At 41.0% G+C, this 26,253-nt stretch overlaps 1 protein-coding gene across 2 annotated transcripts in view; it reads right to left on the bottom strand.

Moving 5' to 3' along the window:
• Positions 1–26,253, bottom strand: part of CELF2 (CUGBP Elav-like family member 2) — a 380,716-nt gene that overhangs the window by 129,645 nt on the left and 224,818 nt on the right. For both annotated transcript variants that reach the window (XM_059816034.1, XM_059816033.1), the window contains one exon: positions 5,045–5,241. In XM_059816034.1, coding sequence (XP_059672017.1) covers positions 5,045–5,222 — 178 coding nt within the window. In that variant the 5' untranslated portion in view covers positions 5,223–5,241. The remainder of the gene's footprint in view (positions 1–5,044; positions 5,242–26,253) is intronic.

The raw sequence follows: 26,253 nt of genomic DNA, 5'->3' as shown, positions 1-26,253 counted from the left end.
AAGGATTACCTTTTACAAAAATCAGTTCACATCTATAATATAGTTTATAATGCTACTTATAAGCCATATAAAATTATAGAATTAAGGTTCTTTAAGGTTTAAATTTAAACATCCTAAAGTCAGAAACTGGAAGTTGAAAACTCTATTTTATCATTTGCTCTCCCTCCCCGTTGTTCTTGTATCTTAACAGCAACATCTGGCTTTTGCCAGTCTCTGTCATGTGAAACTTCATATAGTGCCCAAAGCACCTGCTAAAAAAAAAAAAATACATGCAAGGCACTTTTTCATTCAGTACATGAAAGATTTCAAGTCTGTTATTGTAACAGATGATCTCTCAGCTGTGATCACTAAAATTTAGTCTAAAACACACATGCATAATGTCTGTGGTCCCAAGTCCTGCAGTTTCGACAACATATTTGCTCATGATGCAACTCATCAGATCTCAAAAGCGAAACAATGTTCATATGGACCTGTGAGAGCACTCAAAACACAAAAGACATCAAAATGTGTAGAGAAACCCTGAGTCCTGGAGCGCTGGCTGAAGGGAGCTTTTAAAAAGCATCTAAAATAGTTTTGCAAAACACAATGCCTTGAAATTGCATCAAGGAGCAGGAGCATGCGATCGGCTGAGCGGTGATGCAAGGGCAGGCAAGCAACAGTCGGTTAACGTCTTTGCTGCTGATTAGGACAGTCAGGACGGGTTTGGGTGACGAGCAGAGCGCCACAGCTCTGCTCCCGTGCAGGACCGCCTGAGTTCTCTTTTCTCCTCCCACTGCACAGAAAATGGGGCAGTGTGAGCAGGGATCTGCTGGAGTTGGGGAACTGTTCCTCCTGCCTGCACAAGAGTATTTCTGAAGAGCTAAACTGTAGCCAAAATGGTACCCAAACAAGCCACATAACTTCTGCCTCCTATACGCCTTGCCCATCCGGTCTCTCCTGTATGCAGCAGATGAATGCCTCATTATCAGATTCCTCTGCTTGCTTCCCGGTAGACTTAAATTACCATGTTAAATAGGATAATAATAAACACTGGCCTTTAACTACAGCACATCCTTGTTCACTCAGCAGAGTCCCTCTAATCTGATAAAGGGTCTGTAAAAGGCTACAAGGAAACACGGGGTTAGTTGTTACACGGGTGCCTCTCCCCTGCTTTCTGCAACACGATTCCTACCATAGCACAAGCAGGCTCAGGCTCACAAAGCTGGTTTACGGGACCTTGATCCCTACAAGAATTAACAGGTATCGAAACAGGGGCAAGGTACCAAAAGGACATTGCGGATCTGGCCCAAGACTCTTCTGCTGCATTTCAGTGGGCAAAAGTAGCCCTGTGCCATCTGCTTGCTTCAGCACTTGGAGTCCGAAACAAAAGCAGCCAAGGAAATCTTTCCGGCTTAGGAGAACAGTGGGGAAGAAGAGAGATCTTGGTGGCAGTGTATACTGCCTGTGCATAGAGCTTGCCGTATTTGAGGTATTACAGAAGCTCTCTTTGACAACTACCCTGAAAAAAAGTCATCTATCCACCCAGAATAAATTATATAAAGGGAGCAAGCTGGATTGGGAACAGAGAGGGCTGATCTGCCTAGACTTTGAATTCCCTTAGCCCCCAGCAGCTGAAAGTGCCATTGATTTCAGTGTTACAGGATTTCCTGCCTTTTTTTTTTTTTATTTAGTTTACCTAATCCCTCAGATTTCTCTTGTTGCAGAAAGAGGAAAAGGCCTTACAAAACAACAGGGGATAAACACAAAGTCAAATTACTTTGCTGAGCAATTTCACACATCCAAAAAGAACTGGAGAACTGCAAACTCTGGAAAGCACAAGGAATTTCCTACCGACAGAAGATATTCCAACCATCACCCATCAAAATGCAGCCACTCCTGTGGTTCCCAAGTAATAAAGTCAAGCTTCAACATTTGCACTAGCAGCAATATATCTGTGGAAGTATCTCTAGCCTTTCCTCCTACTCCAAAGTGAGTAAAACTTGGCTTTCTACCCGTATTCCTCCTCGTCCTCTAGTCTCAGCTTTGCAGAGCTGGCAAGCAATACAAAAAAGGAGGAAAGACATGAACTAGGCCGTCTGTCGTTGGAGGGTATGAAACACAGTCTTAATAACAACAGGAGAGAGAGAAGCAGCCTATGGTTATTTTTGACAGAATCGGGAGAGACTCAGATTGCAGCTTCATAAACAGCTCATCGGAGAAAAATTCTGTCCAAATTGGAGAAGCCCCTTTGGCCAAGCTGACAGAAATACAGAGCCCTTGTCTAGTAAGAAAGAAATCTTTCGAAAATCAAAATGCCTTTCTGCAAAGAACAAAGCCAAACCACCACCACCCCCCACATGGTGTAGTAACACTAACTTGCATTTCTGTCATTGCAATTCATGGCTTGCAGAATAGTCAGAGAAAATTTCTGGGTGATATCAGCCTGTGAATGTTCTGCACAACACACAGCCATGACCATGCAATGAAATGAAAAATGGACTTTCTCCAGCATCACCCAACCGCAAGGTCCCTTTGATGCACTTTTCTGCGAAACTGGAGGTGATGCAGAGAGGCAGCAGGCAGGAAAATGCCTGGAATTACCCCAATCCACTCAGCTCTAATAAAGTAAAAATGGTTGTTTTGTGTGGGTGTTTACACAGAAGGAGAGCACGGACTTCGACCACGCCTCCGAACAAAAAGTCAAAACTCAGCTTCGTTATTAAATGCCAATTAGATAGCACGGGCAAAGTATTCCTCATGGATCGCGATGCTGACGAGAAGACTATCAGACATTTTTCAGGGCAATTTTTTTGCTTGTTTGTTTCTAACATTCTTAACAATCTCCCACACAGAATCCTTTGTGCTACTGGATTAAGAAAATCAGGATCATTCCCAGTCAAGAGATATCCACAAGAAACTCAAGAGGTTTCTATATCTAGCAACCTTGCTGGCAGACTCAGCCAGGAGGAAGGATAGAGCCAGCATGGAGATATGCTCCTCCAAAGCTTCCAAGGGAAAAGCTGACCACCAGAGGAGCTTGCTGCTGTGTCAGGGAAATACAAATCTTAAGGTTATTCTGTCTTTCTTGAGGATTAATTTAATTTACTCATTAAAACATACAATGCCTGAAGTGACATAAAAGCATCATCTCCGCATGGCTGAAAAGAGTCCAAGCAAAAAAAGAAAAAAAAAAAAACAAAACACCTTTCAATATTGAATATGGGGACTACAAGCCTTCATAATTAGTCTACAACGATTTGCATGACCTGTGCTTAATCCTTATGCCTTCCAGCTGCCTGACAGACAGGTACAGTATAATGGAAAACACTACAGAAACGGGAATCAATGGCTTTCTTCTGTCTAACCACAATATCATTCTCACTTCATTTACTGCTTAGTGGGAAGGCATTTCTGTGGCCCAGGAATCAGCTCTTTCTAAATGGACGAGTCTCAAAGTTCAGCATTTTAGTGGTTTAAACTAAGTAGGAGTTTGCTCATCCATAGCAGCCTGGACTGCAGAAAATCCAGTTGCTTGACCTCTTAATGCTGTCTTCTATCCAGCATTACAAGAAAAAGACACTTGGTGAGGGCTCTGTGCTAACATAGCAGGGGTCTACATGCTACAATACATCAGTCCTGGGGAATGGAGGGAGCTGGAAGCAGAACTACACTGAAACACTCCAACCAGAAATACCTTCTGCTTCTGAAGGGAAAGAGCAATCTAGTACAGGGACTTGATTAGCAGCAAGGTACGGCGAGATGAACCCCCTCCTCGACATTGGTGTGCCACCAACGCACCAAGTCTTTTAACCAGAAGTGATGTATGCAAGCAACCCAAAATGAACTAATATCACTCAAAGCACAAGACTGCTTAAATCAGGGCAGCAAAGATGAGGCCGCTGAGAGGATCCTCTGTCCCGTACCAGGGCAAGGAGGAAATGCTGAGCCTCGGCAGCGCTTTGCACAAAAGCACAGGAACACTCCAAGTTGTGCTGCATGCCCCACACGACAGCAATCACCTCTCCCTGAACTGGAAATCTCAAGCGAGGGCTGTTTTGCGCTGTTAGTTAGCTGCTAGCCCACAAAATCATTTTATGATATTCTCCGTAGCACGTGGGCTTTAAAGGTTTTTAGAAGCAGTGGCAGGAGTGCAGTAAGAATGAATAACTATCTAGTAACGCTACAGCCAAGCACACATGCATATCTAGTTATGTCTCTGAGCTGCACTAATTATTTGTAATGCTACCAACACTTTCACATACCAAACCTGAAGAACTCAAATGTAAATGAAAGTATACAGCTATTTAGGGAGAAAAATGTATTCTGTGAAACAAAATATTCACTTTCAGTCTACATGTAAGCATATGCTGTACTTACATAGCTATAATACACAGAATTCTCACATGCCTAAACGTGCATAGATACACAGTTAAAGAAAGCAATACAGTTAAGGAAAAATACTTTACATGTGTATGGAAAAAACCACAGGAAGGAAAAACAACCCTTTCTTTTTCAAAAATACCAGTGCCAAAAATCAATCCTTTAGCATGACTACAGAAAAGAAATCAGATTTTGGAAAAAGGGCAGGGCGAGTCTATTTTTTAATTTATACTGCCTCTGGAGCAATGATGTAGCAAGAGCCCACTGCTATCCTTTCTCCCCTTCTGTATCCTGAAAATTATTCCCACCTGGGGTGCAAAGAGAGGAAACGAAAGGAAGTAGAAAATTATATTTTTCATGAGCTAATCCTGGGAAAGTGGCCACTCAGGTTTCCATGTCTCTTGGCAATAATAATTTAAACAAGGATGGCAATCTTTTGTTATTTTTTGCACAGTTGGAACGTGCACGTCCAGATAACAGACATTTAAACTGCAATTTAAGAAGAGGAGGAAGACAGTAATCGATAGGTATTCGGTAGCCCTCTCCTCTTAGGACTGCTGCACAGCTTAACACAGTATGCTTCAAAACAGACAGCTCAGATGCAAACCTCTTTGGAAATCCTGAAGGCAAGCAAGATCATTGGAAAAAAACCAAATTGAAAGCAAAGAGAGCACAACTACTGTACCTTTACTTTGGGGAGGGTTCTGACTTCTGTCTCGGAGAACATTAATCTGGTAGACAGCTCCATAAGGCTCAAAAAGTTCTTTTAACTCTTTTTCCGACCATGAACGGGGAATCTGTCCAACAAACATCTTAATGGCATCTGGGTCTGGTTGGTCTGAATGATCCAAAGCTCCATTCATCTTGTTAGCTGTGCCGTTACTAGAAAGTGGAAAAGGAGATTAAAAAGAGAAGACAAGTTAGGAGACTACGCAGTTTTCATGTGCACTACATGCAGAACATGATGTCAATTGGCACAAAGCAGAAAAAAAATAAATCAGTATTTAATTAATAGCATAAGTATTAGGAACAAAAAACAATGCGATTACATTTTTCATTGAGTCTGGTTTTCTCTTCAGGCTGCTGCTTAACGTCATTATATAAGAAGAGAGCGGCACAACACAAATTGGGACTTTTGCATTTTAAAGCAGACGATAGTTGCAAATAAGAGCAGATTTCTCTCCATGGCTGTTGTAAACAGAACTGCAGTGAATTCTCACTAAACTGGCTACTGGCAGAAATAAGGCAGTGCGTGTGTGTGTGTGTGTTTTGTAATAAAGTCACATGAAAGGAATATGAAACACTTGGCAATCTGTCAGATGACTAATGCAAGATGCCAGCAATGAATTTGCAGATTGTGTGAAGCATCCATGTGTGCATCAAATTAGTATGATATTGCCTAGAATGGAAAACACTCCAGCTATGTGGATGGTTGCTGCCGATTAGTTGCCTACGCTCTTTAAAAAGGAAAAGCAGTCTGGAGAGCTCCAGTTTAAAGCACATTGTTTATTGCAGCCTGGCATAAAAAAAAGCACAATTCAAAAAGTGAAGGCAGCGGCAAAATTGCCTACTTTGTTGTGAAAATTAAAATGCTGCTTCAAAAAGTTTTTCTCCCTGCACAAGGACATCAAATTTTTGAAATTTTTCACACCCTGTAAATTGTTACCCTATCTGGTCTCCAGATGTACATCTAAGTTCAAAACAACCACAGACTTTTGCAGGGGAAAAGAACTTAGTAACAAAAAATAACCTGCTCTGTGAGACAAATGACATATTATTGTTTAGGAAGAGTTGTACGCTTATAAGGAAAACAAATAATTTTAAATACTGAATAAAAGTCAAAATACAAAAAAAAACCCTCATGTCATGATTGATAATTAAGGACAGTAATTTCAATTAGTTACTTGGCTAGAGATGCCATAAGTGATGAAAATTTTTGGATGCTGCAGTTTCAAGAGAGAATACTAATGAGATGTGACTTTTAGAGCATTCCCCCCGTCTTTCCACCGGGGAAAGGGGAGAAATGGCCTGTGTTCAGCAATGGTGAAAGTTGATCATCGCAGAATTCAGGCATTTCAGAGCCACCTGCCACTTTCAAGAAACTTGGCTTTAATTACAGTTTCTCCGTTTGATGATTGTTCAGGAGAGAATGCCCACAGGAGGACTTGGAAGAGCTCAGAATCTGCACAACCAGACAAAAATCATATTTTACATGTGAAATAAAAAAAAAAATCTAAGAATGGCAAGAAAAACCCAACCCTGTGTGATTCCCCTGTCTCACAGCTATAACCTGTGCAAAGACAAATTATTTCGTTTCATGTGTTTCATCTCCTTGAAAGCATAATCCACCTGAACACATTAATATGCCCATATTAACTTTAGCACTTCCCCTGCTTACGGCAGGAAGGAGAAAGTTATAGTAAAGGCACATTTTAAACCAACAACAAGAAGTTTGATCATCACTTGTGAAGTGTCTTCAATGCAGATCAGCAGACAACAGGATTTCTCACACTCATTTATTAGACAAAATTCCTATTGATTCTAGTGGGAGTCTTGCCTGAGTAAGAGACTGAAAGATTTAGTCCAACATTTTGTATTATGTTTCATGCACAAATACTCTGGTCTTACATATGCTCTTCATTTTGAAGATGTTCTATAGGTCACAAGTACACCTAGCGAAACCATGATTTTTCCAGGCCTTAGAAACTGCGTTTTCCGTAAGACTTAAGCTAAACCAAACCAACCAAAGAACCACCTCCCCCCAAAATCGCGAAGAAACAGAAAAGCCCTGACTGACTCACTTGAATGATATTTCACGGGAACAACTTTCAATACTTTCATGGAGCAGGAGGCACCTACATGACACTTATACATCTAGAAAATCACTCTGTTATTTCTTTCCAGTTCCTATTCCTTTATGTAAAACCCAATCTGTTAAACAATCTCCCTAGCAGGGAGGTTGAAAAATCCCTGACCCATAGCTCAAAATAACTAAGGAAAATGCTTACACATTATTTTGGACCTGCAAAGACAAGAAAAGGTAGAAGCTTAGCTGTGCTGCCCCCAGCTTTGCCCTGGACCCAGTCAGCTATTCTCTTTCAGAAATCAGCTTCACTTTTCACTTCATTTATTCCCTACATTGTTTACATAAAAAAAAGGAATTGAGTTCATTTTTAAACTATGCCCTTCATCTAGTCTCTCTGTTGGATCCCTTCTTTAAGAAATCCATACACAATTGCTACTTTAGCCCAAATTACATATTTAATAAAGAATAACAAGTTTATTATTTCGCTTTTTCCTTTACCCAAACCACCTTTACCACCAGGAGCACCACAATTTCCATTGCTAACAAGCCAATTTTTAGGAAACCACAAAACCGAACACTTCTACCTGTTTTCTCAGTTTGATGACCCCCATTAGCATCAAGTTCCTGCTTTGAGCTAAAGGTTTAGGCACAGGCCAAGATCCCTTCTAATGCCACAAAACGCTTAAGCCCTTTCTTTACTTTGGTAGAACTGAAGTCGAATTACATTGATCATATTCCTTAAATGCTTTATTGGATAAAAATGGTTAAAGGCTCTGACTCCAGGTGTAGGCTACCGTATGCTGCGATGCAAAGCTCCGAGGGACAGGTTTTGTCACTCGCTGCCTGAATTAACTTGGGTAAGTCATTAAAACTTCTCTGGACTAAATTCCACCATCCACTGACAGCTCTGTCAATCCACTAACTCCTGCAGATTGAGGAAAAAAACAAGAGAACTTAGATTTTTCCTTATAATCCTTTTCTACCACAAGGTAGGGGTTGTGCTGAGCTGCCAACATTCTGGGGGGTTGACAGGCAAGTTCAGTCCACAGAGAGGGGACTCATCTCTACAAGCACAGCTGGGCTCCTTTCTAAATTGCATTTCCTTTGACTTCAGTGCAAACTAAGTCTCTCGAGCACCTCGGAGGAGGGATCTCGCTCTCACTGGCAGGGTTTTGAGGAGCACATGAGCACTGTTGCAGCAACGGCACTTGTGGTAGCATCCTCACCCAGCTTCAGCAGTAGATATAGGACTGCAGCCAAGGCAGGCAAACTGAACAAGCAAATAAACCAGAAAGATAACAATGGAAACCCCCTCCAATTTTACAGATTCTATGGATCTGATCCCTGCAGTGTACTTGAAGATTCCACTGAGGAACACAACTATACAGCACACCTGCCTGACGGTTCAGTTGTCACAGAGCTTGTTGGGTCAATATAAAATCCAGCCAAATATTCTTGATCCCTCACAAATAATCTCTGCTCAAGATGAATTCCCTTATCCTCTTCCCAACCTTCATCTTCACCCAATGGACATGACTGCTTTGCACTGAGACCTCTTAGTCGCCAACAGCTGCAGGGTTTTTTGTTACTTCTCTTTGGCAACACAATGGCTCTCAGAGGAAGCGGTTCCTTCCTTCCTGCATCTTCCCCTCCTGCTGTACCCAAGAAATAACAAGGCAAAAGAGAAACCATGCGTGAAACTTTCCAAGAGGAGGCAAAGCAATCCTTGTGAAAGCTTAGGACTATTTCTTGAAAGCACGAGAGTACAGAGATAGCTGTGTCTAGAGGACACTAATGAGAACGGGATCCCTTGACAATTACTGTCAGTACCCAAATGATGACATACATTAAAAAAAAAGAAAAAAAAATTAGATTATGTGGCTTGCTGTCTCTACACCGCAGCAATCCTTCCCTCCATGGCCAATTTAGCCCATTGGACTCAGGGGTGACCCAGCACATCATCTTCACTGACAAGGTGTCATCTATATCGTAGAGAGCAGCCTGAGGGCAGAGATTAAGCCACTGAGTCGCTGGCTGCTTGTGGCTGCTGCCAGAGCATCCTCTCTCTCAATTTGTGCCAATTTTCCTTCTAATAACCTAACTACCATTCCATCATTTCAGCAAGTTGACAGGGCCACTCTTTGAGGAGTTAGAGATTGTTTTAATATCACTGCTGCTTAAGCAGGAGCACCGGAAAAAATGAGTAGGCGCCTTCTCTGTCTCGCCCATTCATATCTGTAATTACAGCAAGACTGCTAAAAGCGAACTGACCGCTAAGGAGAGAGAGGCAGACTTCAGAAACAAAGTCTGGATCAAAAGGGACTCTCTTAAATTCATCACTGTTAAGAGCTTTGGCATTAATCCAAGTTCATTTCCACTAATGAACTAGGTGTCAAGCCAGGTGCTGAAAAAGCTGTTAACGGGGACCAAACAGGTTTACATGAGACCTGTTTTTCAAATCTGTTTTTAACTCTGCCCAGAACCCTTCTCACTGTTATGTTTTGGTTAATTCATGTCTCACCCCTCACCCTATTTTAGTGGTTTTACCATTTTGCTGGGGATCTGCCTTTTTCACTTTCTATGGTATAAGACATAGGAGAATGTTGAACTCCCTCTAAGAGCCAACATAACAACAAGAACATGGTAACGAATGGGTTCCAAGTGTAAAGACTACTAAATCCACCCTAGCACAGAGGCATTTACAGGCATCAGGGTTTTACAGTAACAAATATTTACACCCAAGCTGCGGAGTCACTGCCAGGATATCACACAAGCTGACAAAAGGGATAACACCCGTTTGAAGGACTCCAACTGCTGTCAAGAGAGACAAACAAGCATCACCTTACCGTACTCGAAAGATCATAATTGCTGGTTTACGGGCAAATTTTATCTGGAAGAACTCAAAAGGGCTTTATAAACTCATTGTTTAGAGAGGAATGACTTCATCGTAAGGTGACAGACGGCAGCTGTTTAATGACATGGAGCATTATCACACCACCATTTCAGCCAGGAAGGGTAGAACAATACCATACCCAATTGAAAACTGCAGGGGGTTGCGATTTATCGACACCGAATGTAATTACCTAAATTGGATTTTGGCCAGCAAAATAAGGGCCAGAACCCCTGACAAACAAAAAAAGAAGCCATTCCATATTTTTAAGCCGTAAATGACCAGGTCTCTGTGTTTGGGGGGAGAAAAAAGTCATCTCCAGAAGCTTTCTGGCCCATCAGCATTTTCACAGCACAGTTGCTCAAAACAGCTCAAAGGAAAGATGATGTTTCAAAAATCATTAACTGTTCCTGCTGTAGTGTCTTGTACAGTTAATAATACTACATGCTAATAATACTAATAATTATTATTAAGTAACACACATCCATAACAGCAGTTGCTAAATGAACCTGACATCATGCCCAATGAACAGAGTCGCATACAGCAGGATGTTTGGTCCTGTGCATGCAGCAATGTCTACAAAAGAATTTTCTCCAGGCTTACCTGCACCCATCGGCGGCGCTGACAACTGGGTAGCTACAAGACTTGCAAAGCTGCCATTCTGCTACACTTGAAGGCCACCTGCAATTGCAGGAGGGATACGGAAACTCTGAGCTCGCACAACATTCTCCCTTACTCCATTTCACAGACCCATAAAACCTTTAACAAAGAGCTGAGCAATTCTTCATCCATCCAGCAGAGAGCAACCGCACTTGCAGTCACACACGCCTATTAACTACATGAACAATTCTGATGGCTTTTAATACCTGACATCCAATGCTCAGATTTTATTCTTCTCAGTAGCTAATAATACTCACGTGCTCATGTAAGCACTGAATGGTAAATGCAAAGATTTTTTTTCTTGTGTTGCCTCCACATTGGCAGAAATTAGCTGTAAAAGCATAATGTTTCTTAAGACAATGGAGTTATTTTTACTGCCCTGATAATTTAAAATTCACAGTCATTTTTCTGGTGAAATCAGTGATTAGCTGTAGCTCAGCTTTGCTAACTCCCTCTGTATATTAGATCATACAAACCATAGCAAGCTATTGTTACTATAGGGGATACTTGTTTTCTGATTAATTCCAAATTTAGTACATGTGATCACTTTAATGCCTTAAATGCAAATTTTAGGTAAGGTAAGGAGGTAGCATCCTGTCAGAGAGGAAAAAAGATTTGAAAATCTGGGGAAAAAAACTTTTCCTACGTTGAAAAATGTTTTGATGGGGAATAAATTCGGGCTGGGAGAAGGAGCAGCAGAGGGAAGTTGCCTTTCAAGCAGGTAGGTCAGACGGCATGATACTAAGGGCAACAGGAATTGGGAAAAGTACTGAACAAAATACATACTAGAGGAACATCAGAAGAGAGCTGACCACACCGGAGATAAAACACTTTATTTTGGAGACATATAGATGTAGATTCCTCATTAGTATCACAGGAAGAAATCAAGGATACAAAAGGAAATAGTAATAATAACTACACGCAGTAGTACTTAATGATGTGTATGTGCTGTATACAGACGTGAGTGGAGTAACTCATACAAGTTAAAATACATGTAAACAGGAGAATGAATGAGTGCAGAAGTTAAGGCAAACAGGGAGAAGAGAAGGTTTTTTTTTTTAAAGTCCTCTATTTTGGAAACCAATTAAGTATCATTGCTAGTTCATCCAATAGCGGAAGCAAACAATTAAACACACCATCTGTACAGGTCTGAACTGGGTGGCATATTTTTGTTTATGCTGAGAAAACTTACTATGGTCTATTTTCAGTATCTTTAAGGATTTACCTACACTGGCCTACAGATTTTACTAAACTGAAACTAATAGAAGCTAAACAGCCAGTGACAGACTCCTACCCTTTAACAGCTGAAGAAAGCCAAACCCACCCCACCCCATCCCTTACTGTCTTGAGTTTATTCCCCCTCTTGTTCAAGTATGGATGAGGAACACAAATGTCTAGGGATACATGATAAGAATGACTGAAATAAGCGCTTGGAGATCTAAACCAAGAGACAATGTATTAACTCCTAGCCCTGCTCTTCCAGGCTCTCCTGTAGGCTTTGGGAACTAATTAGTTCAAGCCTAGATGAGGTCCGCCAAACAATAATGTTCTGCAACATAAAGCTCAGCTTAGGCAACCACCCAGTAAGTCATTTTTGCTTTCTGGCCAGAATTTGTTCTGTACGTTAAACCCTCAAACCAGATTGGGTGTGTCTTCATCAGGTGTAAGGTAGGTGCAGTTCTAACTCTATCCAGAAACAGAAAAGTACTACAAGAGTTAAGACATGTCCGACAAATACCTAAGTCATGAATTTCAAATATCTGTTTTCTGTTGGCCAACTCCCAGATGGGCATCTGCACATCTGGTTTTGACCTGGAGAACTTAGCATTAACAAAGGTTTCTAATTTATAATATTTCTGTCTCTAAACTAATCTTCGTTATGGCAGGAAGAGAACCCTGGCAGATCACCACAACTACGATGCTTGCAAGCAATGACTGCAACTTACTGTTCCACTCTTGTTGTGCTCCTCACCAACTTTTTCCTTTGTAATCTCTTTGGGGCAGAGGCTGTCCTTTTGCATAAATATCTGTGCTATGTCTAAAAGGGAATCAAATTGCAAAGGGGTTCTCTCTGCATTACTGTAAGCTGGACAATAGCATGAGAGAGCGCTCATGTGCTTGCACAATTATATTATAGTTTTGGAGCACTGATTGATGCAATTTTTCACATGAAGTTGAGTCTGAAGTAGCTGACTGCTCAATATTAATGGTGTGGATTATTAATGCCTTGCTTTCCTGATTACACATACTTGCAATGAAGCATACTTCTTTCTGTGTGGCAGGAAACATTTATTGGTATTACTTAAAAAAAAAAAAAGTATTTGATTACACCCAAATGCTTATGTATTTGTGACAAGTCAACAACCGAATTACAATAGTACTAGGCTTTTAAAATTCAAGACACGTAGGACCATCTGTTTTCTTGTCAACAACCTCAGTCTCTCTCCACATTCCAAACACTTACTGCTCCAAATTTACAAAGTTGTTACTCAATTCCCTTCTTTCTTTGCCCCAAAAAAACTTCAAAGGGAGTAATGAAGGCTTCAAAAATTTTTTTTTTACTTGATAATTAACGACTTGACTATTTTAGCAAGTTTTCTGTCCAGGCTGGCAGTTATCTGTAAGTTCTTACGAGGTTTGCAAGGACTTATCCAGCTTATGGCAAACTGTGTCCTGGAGTTGGGGTTGGGGGGATGGAGGGCATGGGAAAGGTGTCCTCCAAACATTTGTTTTGAAACACCGCCATTTCTGTGTGCTAAAGTCAACTGATTATTGCAAGAAGTAATTTACAGTCCAAGGTGTTTCAAGACTGGCACCGAGTGTGTACACACACGCTCAGACCCGCTCCCAGCCGAGCTCCACAAAGCAGAGGGAGCTATCTCCATAGGGCCCAAAGGCCTCCGTCGAAAGAGAGGGAGGCCAGCGGCTCGTGCCTGACACGGCTGCTTTACCTAAATAGCTTCCTTAAAAAGGGAATGGAAGATCACAGCACTGCTCATATTAAGGGCACAGCCAATTTCGGTTAGCTGCGCTTATTTATGTGAGATCTCCAATAGACAATTAAAGCAAGCTGTGACATTCAATTTTCTTACTTAAAACAAAATATCCTATCAAGCTCACCCATGCTCCCCACCTTTTACAAAGCCGAATATAAGAAAAGATTATTGTCCAAAGTGTGATGCAATTGTAATTTTAACAAGTTGAGCATCGTTATAGCAAAATCCCCCTCAGCTGATTTTTTTTTTTAAGCCATTTCTTCATTTTTTTGACACCACATCTGGTATATAGAATACAGATGATCATTTGTTTATATATCTGTCTAAATGCCTTTTCCAAACACAGCCAGATGGAGCCTTTCAAAATCAAATTAATTTCAGATTAATTCACTCTGGACCCACTCCAGTTTCATGACTCTATGCTTTGAGGCACCATCTAAATTGATTTAGAGTCACGAACCTAGAGAGCTCAAGTCCTTAGGTATAGAAAAAAAGAGATCCTTCTTGTATACTGAAAGAGTCAGCAAATCAAAAGAGTCCGCAATCGTAAGTTTTGGCTGCTTCAAAAAAAACCCCAAACCACCCTAAGAATGCATCAGTCTATATAGGGCCAAAATCATATATAAAAAACTTCATATTTCATCCCCAAATAAATCACACTAGAATTTACATCTTCAATGCCTCCCTTGCTGAGTCCAATAAAATTTATTGCTCTAATTAAAAAGCAAAATAAAGAAGTGTTGTTCTAAACCTTGCAATAAGCAGCAGTCATAGAAAGATAGGAGACAGGTAATAAAAACCTCCACTGCAATGGATTTATCTAAGGAACTATAAACAAATGTAGCCTGCAAACACTGTGGGCTTGCATACTCTCAATCCTCTATGGATGCCTTTATTATCTCACTTGTTTCAATTGCAATTTGGGTTTCCATGGAGATGTAACAGTCAACTCTGGAAAATTATAAGATAAATGTCAGGCAGTGATAACGGTGTTAATGAAGCTTCATTGACAAGCAGAACTATGCTTCAAATAATAGGCATATTTCTATTAGCATATGTATAACCTGTCCAGAAAAAGAAAGAAAAAAATCTCAACAACCGGGAAAGACAATATTAAAAAATTAAAATGAAATTGTGTATATAGAAGATAGAAGACACACAACGAAATGTTGCATCTATGTGAAACGACGAATTCCTAACAAACAGAAGAGATGTGGGTTCGACATTTAATTGCCTGATTCCTCTTGAAATTTTTGCACTCAGCTATCACACTGAAAAAGCACTTTGCTGACACGCGCAGACACACTTTTGCATGGTGTGACTCTTGTTTCCTTACAATGCGAGGCTGGAAGGATCTGCTTCACAAGGCACTTTAAAGCATGCTATTTTATAATGCGCAAATACAGCTGCAGTGAGCTGTTAGAAAGATGCAGACCTCAGTGGAAACACTAATAGCGAATACACAAACACAGCACACGCTATGAGAGCTCTTGGGTATCGTACGTGCTCAGTGTAGGGTGGCCGGGCCACCACATCACAGTATATGATGGGTTTAATGTGATACTGCTGGGGCAACAACTGTGAACGCTTCAGATTACAACACGGTGTGGTCTTGACCTGTTTCTGCGCTAACCAACCCTGTAGAAATCGCACAGAAGCTGCCAGTCATCTTTGAAGGACCATAGCCAACTTTTTGCTTTCCAGACATGGAAAGGTTTTGGTGAACTGCAGGTCAAAGAGATGACAAAACTGGTTTCTCCAGCCCAGAGGAAACACAGACCATCGTGCTTTATTTCAAGGAATCAAGCATTTTGTTTGGGCAGGGTGGACTTCCACCAGTGGCCAGGGGAAGGGGAGGGAGTTCGGCCACTCCAGTACTTGAGGTTACATTTCGACAATCTATCAGCAGCCAGAAGGAGTAGGGCAAGAGTGGGGCAATCCCACCCTGGAGGACTACAGGACAATTTTTGCAGGTGGATAAAATGTGCTAAGATATTCAGTGCCTATTCATTAGGTGGTTTTGCCTCTGGCTGGAGAACCAAGAGGTGCTAGAGGTTGTTCCTATCTCTTCTCACCCCACTATTTGGCCTTGGGAATTTTGGTCCCTTGCCTGCCTTTGTAAATCTTTCAGGTAGCGTCAATCCTGTACAGCGTCTTGGAAAATAGGGTTCTGGTATTAGCCGAGCGTTAGACAGGCTACAGATAAACTAATGAAACTGAAAATCAGTATCAGGCTTGGTTTAGTGGCAGAGGAGGGTGAAATCTTAAACATACAAGCAAACAAAGAAGAAAATCTTTATCCCTTCCAAGACTTCAGGGTAAAGTGTGTGGGCAGGCAAAATGATGGGAATTGTGGGGAAGCTCTCAAATGTTACTGGGACAAATAATCTTATGAAGCTGTAGCTCAACTGACTATCTGCATGCAGGGCAGAAGACAAGCTGACTCTGCCGTTTAAATGACAAATATGGCAGGGGTGTGGGGTTGGGGGCAGAGTTATTTTGCTCTTTTTCCCCTCCTCTCCACCGAACACCTCTGTTCCTCCTACCTCTTCTAAATTCTGCCTGTTTAGTAGAGGAAAACATGAATGCTGTCTGGGAAATACTTCCCAGTTCTTCAGAGAGGAGGCATCTTTGTCCAGCCAGGTTTCTGGGGGCAGAAAAGGTTGGAAAAGTTGGAAAAGTGCCCAGTCTTTCTGTAGAGCAGACCTCAGCTCTGATCAGATTGCTGGACAACAACAAAATCAATAGAGGGAGTTTTTTTCAAGTTGTATTACAGGGAAGCTTAAAAAAATCCAAAGGTTTCCCTTTTCTGAATCTTTTCTAACTACTCCTCAATATAACAGACTAGAAAAATCTAAGTACCTCATTAGATTGCTACTAAAATGTCAATAGTTAAAAAGTGCTTTTCCCCGGTGACTTTCAACATACTTATAACTTGCTCCAGGGCTTTTGGGGGGAGGGGGAAACCCCCCCAAACCCTAATATTACTCGTAGTTGATTCTATGTTACACAAGTACTCCTACCAGCTTTATGGAAGACAGAATAATGGGTTAAACTAGAGCCTGGCTTCAACTTCAGCTGGGCAAGTCTTACACGCTACTGCTAGCGTCAAATGGTGGCAGATCCAGGTCCCATCAGATGCACCACTATCAACACATGCAACTGGAACACGCAGATGACAGAAGAGAAACTGGCTGTGAAGCCAGAATGCTAAGCAATTTTTAGTGAAAAAACCACTATGCATGCTAGATGGAAAGCATTGCCCTGTATGCATGGCGAAACGGGCCACACTGTCTCCATTTCGCACTTGTTGAAACCTCCAAATCCCATTGCAATGTGTCTTCTAAGCTCTTCAAAGAAGGATTCATTTTCCTTTGTATTTTGGGTTACTGACAGTTTTACATCTGAAGAGAGAGCAATTATATAAAAGGCTAAGTAGCACTAGCACACAAGCAGTCAACAACAAATCTGAGCCTTTAAGGTGAACTCTCATTACTGTGCAAGATTTTATTTAGTTTCTTATTTTTACCCTAATATTGCAAATAAGTTATTTTGCTCTGCTGGTTACGCAGTTCTTTTGAAGCTCACAAGAAAATAAACAACTACAAATAATTAGGAAAGGAGCAACTCCCCCTTTAAAAGCATCATTCAAAGAAACAAAAAAACCTCAGAAAAACCGGTTTAAATTTTCCTAATAAACATACCATGAAAAACCCCAACCAAACCACACCCTAACACACTTCCCAAGTCATACGGCAGTTATTTATGGGGACACTTCTGACTACAAAGACAGACCTCCATCTTCTAGTCGGGAGCTTCCAGGGCGCTCTGCGCAAATGCGGCATTGGGAAGAGAGCAGAGTGCTGCCATTCGGAACTTATTTGCCAAATTGACAGGAAAATACATCTTGAAAAGTTGCGGAAACCCATGTTTTTAAATACGGTAAATACTTGCAGCAGGAAAAATTTAAAAGGATGAGATAACTTCTTAATGGTACATTTTGGACAAAAGCTTATCTTAGTGGGTTATTATTTGCTCCGCAGGTTTTATTCACAAGAAAAATGAATCCATGTCTTGGGGACTGGCTGGCACTTTTCCAGAAGAAATGAGAAAGGAGGAGATGGGAAAAAATAGGAATACCATCCACAGCCCTTTGACCATCCCATGATGTACAACGCCTCTTAACTTGAATAGCCTCGTGCAACAGAAAAGGTAGTTAAACACTTGTGGATGTATTTTTAAGCTCCCTGTAACGTACCCGACCTGCGGAAACTTGGCCAGCTCAGGTTTGGCTGGCTGTCAGCAGCAGTGTGAAACGCAGTGTGATTTATAGAAATCTCTGTCATCACACCACAGGGTTAATTTCTTTCCTTCTTTTTTCTCCTTCCCTCCTCCCCCTGAAAGTGGAAAACTCTTATTTGTGATGACAAGTCTTTGGAAAGCTGGAGGATTAGTAACACCATGCGGTTCCCTAAGATCTCTAGCCCTCTTCCAGCTGTTTTTCCATATAACCCCTCTCTGTACGGTCGTCGGCACCTTCACTCAGCAGATGGAAAAAGGGAGGAAACCTGCCCCAGGGCAGGTGGAGGAACCTGGACACTACTGATGGGAGAATATAGACTTGAAGCTCACAGGTCTCAATTGCTTGAGATAGGAAGCAGAGGGGAATCCAAGCATCGAATATGGGATTTTAATATATGAACATCTATTTTAATGATTTGAAAACTAAACCTGCTGAGCTTGTCACTGTAAGTAAGAGATACAGAGAAAAAACGTGAAGCCTGGGATTTCAGTCTGAGTGCCGACACTGGAGAACCGCGGACTCATGCTCATTTTGGTTTAATGCAGGGAAGGATATCTGCACCTCGTGCCCACGCAATCACGCACGATAGACTGCACCCAGCTGGGCAGCAGGTCAGCTATGAACACCAAACGTGGAGCTTTAATCGAGCAATTTCAAATTCATTGAGAGGGGTATTACTTACAGATTATTTTAAGGCACATCAGTTTTCTTGCTATAACCATCCTTTAGAGAAGACAAAACCCAATAGAAGAACAAAACTGGGAAGTGTTTCTAATGGTAAAGAGTGGAGGACTATGCAACAAAGAAAGCTGTTTCTCAGCCACACTCTTTCATAAGTCTCTTCCCTTTGCTGTGCTTATCTCCCTCACCTTTGAATTGGTACTTTATATTCCCATCCCAGTGAAGAACTCTGAAACACTTGGAGGAAAGCACTATATAAATGTTGAACCATTATGTTATTAAAGACAAAATAACCCCTTTCATGATACACTTTTTCTTTTAACTTCATGCAATTCTAATTTGTCTTTTAAAAGCAGTATTTGAAAATTATGCAATACAGCAGAAATAAAGTGGCTTTCCAAAGCCACTATTATTATTTGCATTGCAGGAGCATCTCTGAGGCCCCAAACAATGCTGGCTGCTTTTTAAGTAGCAGACCTAGTTTTATTAGTAAGCCCATATGTTTTCCTACTATTTTCACATTAGGAAACACGATGCACTGTCAGAGTATTTTAATAGGTGGTTAAGACAAAAAGGGGAGAAGGGGACACAGCAGGTCTAAATTCACTTATCCTACAAAGTCAGATATTTTTAATCTACTGTTTTCTACCAAGTATCTTCATTAAGTTGCCCAAGATCTTGAATGCTTCTCTACTCCTCTGTGCTTCCACTTCTCATGACCGGACTGAATGTCAACAGAGTTGACTGAAATAGTTAATGCTTTTCTAAGCAGGGTCAGAGAATCTGGGGGTTAACATCAAGAGTTTCCTGGACAGAATGGGAACATACTCCCTGAAGTTTCAAGGTGGAAGGGAATGCAAATCTCATGTGCCAGCTCACATCTCACATTAGTCCATATTTTCCAGTCACTTATCCAGTACATCCTCTGCTATCCTTTCTTATTTAATTTGATGATGCATTCTGGAACAGAGATGCATTAGGCTGGGATGCTAATTAAAACTACCTTGAAATATTAGCAGCTATATAATAGTTGATTGGTAGAAGAAAAATAGTTGGGATATGAAAATTAGTATTAGCTTTTACATAAATTATTATTTAATAAATTTTAATTGCCTAGGGCATTTTTATGAACAACAGGGATTAACAAATATAATGTTTACAATACATTTGTGTATGTAACAAAGAGAAAAATCAAGCCTGACAGCATACTTTTGCTTATTTCAGAACACATACACAGCTCCCATGGAAAAGGAAACGGATTACAAGAAGCTTTCCCTTAGCCAGACGGAGCTGTAAGAAGCTCAGAGTCAGCAACGGCAGCGCACTTATGACTGCAGCGTACGTGCCCCTGACAGTTAAATCAAAACTGTACATCCTCGAGGAGTCATTTAGTCTAAATCACAGCTTGTGATTTCTCCTCTTACATGGTCAATGGGTCTGTGTTTCTTAAAAATGGGAAGACTGGTGGAGGTAGAATTGAGACTTCAGGAGAACTGTTTTGCTAGCTCTGTTCTACCAGCGCTGCAGAAATGTACACAAAGCTTTACAAATGACCTCATTTTTACCAGGAAAGGACAGCTCAGCTATGTTCTATATTTTCCTGAACTGAAAGGAAGGCCCCACAGCCAAACTGTCATGTCTAATCATTGTGTTGCTTCAGAGTGTTTAAAACAAACAACTTTTTTCTTTTTTTTAAATACAAAGCCGTGGAGCAATTGGAGTGTTTTGAGAGAGTGGGAGCTGTGCTTTATGTCACATAACCAGGACGCCAGAATAGCGGTTTTGCCCAGTTTGATGAATGAGCCTTATAAGGATAAATTTTCACCTCATTAATGATCTGAGCTGATTATTCCCTCCCCCCACTTTTCCTTTTAGGTCATAGATCAAATGTGACCCACTTTCCTTGAATGCTTTCCCACCATTTATTTTTCCCATTAGAGTAGAAAGCCAGTTGCTAAGGACACATTACAAAGCAAGCATGCAACCACTAAATATCTGCCCCCCAAACACACACACACACACACACACACACACACACACACACTCTCTCTTCCTTTTCTTCTCCCCTGCCTTTACGATATTTCCCCCCCTCTCAGCATCTACTCTGAACAAGATCCTGCTTTACATTCAGGAAAGCCAACAACAGAACTGCTTATAAGGACAAGCTTAGCACGAGAATAGGATTTTCTAATGACTACAAAGACTCCTGGGGCCCTTCATATTTAAAAAAATATAAAGGCAGCAGCCTTGGTTTTTAATTACTCCTAATTCTAAATCTCATGGCCTTAAACACAATAGCTCTTTCAACTCGGAAAAAAAATGACACTAATCAGTAACAGAGTCCCCTGCACAACCTGCTAGTCCTCTGATGGCATTGCAATGTTTGCACTGTTATGATTTTTCAAGGTTGACCAATGAGTCAGCAAAGCCAGGATGACTTAAAAGCATTAAATCACGCAACAAAAATGGCTTTTTCACATACAGCGCTGGATGTATTGCAATTAGCAAGGGGAATCAGTACAAGGCAAATATTGTAAGAGCAGAGAGAGACAAATAGGGAATTAAAGGAGACGGTATTCATTTTGGAACAAATGAGCCCCAGATGTTAAGGTATTTGTGGTTTAATACAGCCCCTCTCACCAGCCAGGTAAGGAATGCAATTAAAAATCATTAAAGTTCAGTTGCTGAGGCTCAACAGAAAAGAAATGAAGATTTAATTCATCTGCCCTACTTCCCTCTGAGTAGCCTACTAATATTCCTACTTGGTGCAAAGTCCTGTGAAATGGAAGACTTGTGTTGTTCCCCAACCCTTTCCACAAAAATCCTTCTCCTTGGCATTTTTAAAAGAAGAGCCATCATTCCAAGTGTCTCATTGAAAAATTAAACACGAGTATGTAACACTGCAGCTACTTGGATTTCCCTGACCATTCCAGCTTTCTGTGTCATTTATTACACTTCCTGGCAGTATTGTGCCACACCTTGGTGTTGCTTTCTATAACCAATACCTCAGTTCCTCTAGCAATTAGAGGTACATCGTATGATTCACATTTAAATTACAGAGTGGACAATATTGAGGATTTGGTCACAACCTGCATTTCTACCTCATACCACCCACTCTTTTTCCCCAGTACATCCACAACATAGTTTCTCCTAACTCTTGCACAGATAACAGAAATCATATCTGCAATGGGATTTTCTAGTTAGCAGGATGGTGAACCCGTACATCACAGCTGAATCGCACCATTGACACTATGGAAAGATTAGAGTCACCAGCATCCAAACAAAATGAACTGTAAATACAATTACTGTTGAACTATCAATGAGCAAACTAAGCATGGGTTTCTAGCAGTGGTGGTCTAAGTAACACAGGGCTCCTAGCAACATGTGTTACCATTTTTGAACCTCGTCTGGATTCCCAACAGCTCTCTTTCAGTCTAAATAACTATTCCACAAAAATAAATGTGCTGTACACTGTTGATCTCTTTTTCCCTTTACTGTTTTGGTCAAATTGCTTCAAGCACCTGTGATATTCTCCAGCTACCACTGCCTGTTGCTCCTTTGCTTAACTTCGTAACAAGAAACACACAAGTCAGACGCAGGAAAAAGTCATTTTATCCTTCAGTCCTTCCAGTAGCTGAGGCAGAGTTCTCCTCTGGGGTGCACTGGTTATCTGCTCACTGGATGAATTCTAGAAGACACTCCACTTCCATTTCCCCCAGTCCCTGATAGTGGCTGAGCTCCCACCAGAGCTCCTGCGCAAATCGAAGTAAGGACAGCTAGGCATCAATTTTCCCACTCTGTTGTATTCTGGAAAAGAGATGTCAGGCAGCAGCACTCAGCCGCTCCATTTTGGTGTTTAGTGCCTCGCATCATCATTCCAGCGGTATATGCAAGCAGTGACTGTTTTCCAAAGGCAGACGTGGGGAGCCAGGTTACAATGCAGCAAAGAATACCCATTACTGGAAATTAAAATCCTTAAACAAATCACCAACAGTGAAACAATCTCAGCTTCAATTACGTGGTTAGCTAGCACATCAAGTCTTTTCTTGCTTTGGCCAGAAATACTGAAGCCATGATTGATCTAATCTGTAATCATGTTGTTTATTTCAAATTAGAGATAATATAAAAAGCGTAACAGTGTGTATGTATATATTCATAGTACCGCTGCAGACATCCAAAAAGAACTCAATTTTATCTTCGCTGCTTTGCATTTCAGCCTCATTTCTTCCCTTTTACAGTCTATGGTAAATATAATATTTGCTTTTAGAGTTCTGACTCTCCAGGGATTATAAAGGAAAAGTACTTAACACAGAGATTATCTTTCTGGCGTTGCGCTGTACAAATGAAAATTGTTACATTAATGGCACTATACAGTCATATTCAAACACCATTAAGTACCTCTCCAGAAAACCGAAGGAAAGGGAGTGATGAACTCCAGCATAGTTCTGCTTGGACTTGCAAGTATATTGGTGTTTCTCCCTTCCTCACCATGCAAAGGATTCTCTGGAAAGGAATGTCCAGCCTTTCTTTTTCTTTCATTAACGCTTTATAGCCTGTGTTAAGAGCAGCAAGAAATATCAATGCTAAGCAAGTGAGGAAGCACGGACACATATAACAGTCAATTCTCTGAGCTTGCAAGGTCTATACAATTGATTCAAAATCTTCCACTGAAATTCTGCCCGAACACAGATTTACATCATCAGCTCAAATCAGGACCCAATTTCACACCTACAAAACCTAATCCTGGGTGTGCCTGCTTTGGGTTTAAAAGCATGCAATAAACTGCTTTCAAAGAGTCCAAGACTCATTACTTTGTTCTGTTACACATTCCTCTTCCTTCATGGGTTTAGGGCTTATTTTTAGCTGCTTTAAATCACTATAGGTCAGATGTATATCTGCTAATGAGTATTGGTAATTAAGGTTTCAAACCACACGGCAGCAATCCAACACTTTCATGTTGCTGATATCTCTCTAAATATGTGTACATTTTCAGAGCAGCATCTAAGAGGCCTGTTTGATTTAATTCCATTAAGTTCTTCAAGGCTAAAGTTACTAGTAAGAGCTCAAAATATCACTCAACACAGATTTTTCATGTCAGATTTTTTCTATTTTATTCTTTGAAAACCTTTGTAATCATTCTGTATATTAGATTTTCACTTATCACAAAAAATTAGAAATTTATAACCTGAGACTGTAACTTCCAGGATTTTGTATTTTGCAGGGCATTAAAAACTGGAGAACATAAAAGCTTAATAATAATAATAATAATAATAATTTTTTTTTTTTATTTGAGTGTTTAAAAATACTACAGCAAGAACATTTACCTGTGCTGAAGAAGCCTGATTAGAAAGCTTGGTAAAATTTATTGGAAAAGCTGTAATCACAGCTTAGTTACTTCTGGGAAACATTTTGGGAAAACTCAACATATCTCACTTTTCCCAGCTATAAATTGGATATATCCATCTAGCTTTGCCAAGTACTTTAAAAGAGCATGAGAGAAAACTGGGAGTCATACAGGTACAGAAAACGTGAAGGAATGCAGCACGAAATGCACTCTTTTCCCATGGATTCCAATTTAAGTCATTCATAAGAATCGGACAGGCCTCCATGAGTAGCTCTGTTCAAACATAATTTCATTTGTATGTGTCTGCTCCCTCCTGCATAGTGTAGAAAATAAAGAAGAAAGGAAAGAAGGCCTCAGCATGATCCTGAAACTAACTCTCATGATAGGAGCAATCGAGTCCATCTACTAAGGTACTTATAATTACATTATACTGTTACTTGGAAGAAAAACGGCGGGCTATATTCTAAGAAAATGTTAACCCCATCAGCCCAATCACAAATCACTACGTTTAATGTATTCTTCCTTTTATTAACACCCACAAGGTGCCCATTAGCGGCACCTTCACTGCTCTCCTAAATCACTTCTAATTATCAGACTAGCAAAAACACAACGGAAATGTTATTTCACATCTTTGAATAAAGGCTCTTTGCTGTCCAAAAGACATGTCAGCACTGGATGATTTAGTCCATGATTTTGTTTACTGCCTTCAACTTTCATTAGTGTTAGAAGTGCTAAGATTGTTTCCCTGACTGCTGAGATTTCCTAGGAGAGAAAAACCACATGGATACTGAATTCTTCTCTACCTGCAACAGGCCAGAGAAGCAAAGAGGTCTTGGGGTGAGAGGCAGGGGGCAAGCACCCATGCCTTTGCTGTTTCAGGTTGCGTTATCACAGCGCTGGCTTTCTAGGGAAGGGAGGAGGAAAGGGACAGGAGCAGTGCCTGGTTCCCCACGCAGAGACTGCCACCTCTTACTCCTGCCTTGCCATCTTGCCGGTCTCCTGAGTCGGGTTTGGTTCAGACTCAAGACTTCCCATTTGTCCCACATTCCTGCCATCCCACAGCAAAATCAGCAGTAAATTTAAACACATTACGTGCCTGAACTGGTTATTTCACTCCCAATAAGCTGTCTCATTGAGGTTTTTGTGTTCTAAAAAATAACTGAAATAAACACTTGATAAATTTTTTGTAAAACATATGTCTTTCCCTGATTTTAGCTCTAAGCTTTTGACTAAGCTTTCAAAAAATACTAGGAGCATTTCACAGGAGTAAAACCTTCTAGCTGAAGAAAACAACTATTTCCTACAACGCCAGGCAACACAAGGCTTATACATGTTTAATCCCGTTCAGACACATATTAATATCCTCTCAAACTACAATGAAGAAGCAAAGTATGACAACAGCATATTACTAAGAAGAAGGAATTAAAATAATTAATGTGGTGTTTCACTCTTAGAATTTTTGTGTGCAAGGGCATGACAAGCCCCTGAGCAACCTGACCTCATTGGATCTGCTTCGGAGTTAGGGGTTGGAGCAGATGACCCCAGAGGTCCAAACTTACATTACTCTATGATCTAGACATCAGCACCCAAAAGAAAACTTGCTGGAACTAGAGGAAATGCTTTAGAAAATAAAGTGGCCTCACCTTGAGTGCTGTGTACAGTTCTGGGCCCCACAATTGCTCTCTACAGCTACCTGAAAGGGGGTTGCGGTGAGGTGGGTGTTGGTCTCTTCTCCCAAGTGACTAGCGATAGAACAAGAGGAAATGTTGTGCCAGGGGAGGTTTAGACTGGGTATTAGGGAAAACTTCTTCACTGAGTGGTCAAGCATCGGAACAGGCTGCCCACGGAGGAGGCGGAGTCACCATCACTGGAGGTGTTCAAGGAACGTGTGGACATGGCACTGAAGGACATGGTTTAGTGGGCATGGTGGTGTTGGTTTGATGGTTTGACTTGATGATCTTACAGGTCTTTTCCAACCTTAGTGATTCTGTGAATTTAAGAAGGATGTGAAGGTCCTTGAATGCGTCCAGAGGAGGGCAACAAAGCTGGTGAAAGGGCTGGAAGAAATGTCCTATGAGGAGCAGCTGAGGACTTGGGGCTTGTCTTGTTTGGAGAAAAGGAGGCTGAGGGGCAACCTCACTGCTCTCTACAGCTTCCTGAGGAGGGGAAGTGGAGAGCGAAGTGCTGAGCTCTTCTCCCTGCTATCCTGTGACA

Source organism: Gavia stellata, chromosome 4 (assembly GCF_030936135.1).
Source record: "Gavia stellata isolate bGavSte3 chromosome 4, bGavSte3.hap2, whole genome shotgun sequence".
Lineage (NCBI taxonomy): Eukaryota > Metazoa > Chordata > Aves > Gaviiformes > Gaviidae > Gavia > Gavia stellata.
This window is presented reverse-complemented; position numbering and strand designations above follow the sequence as displayed.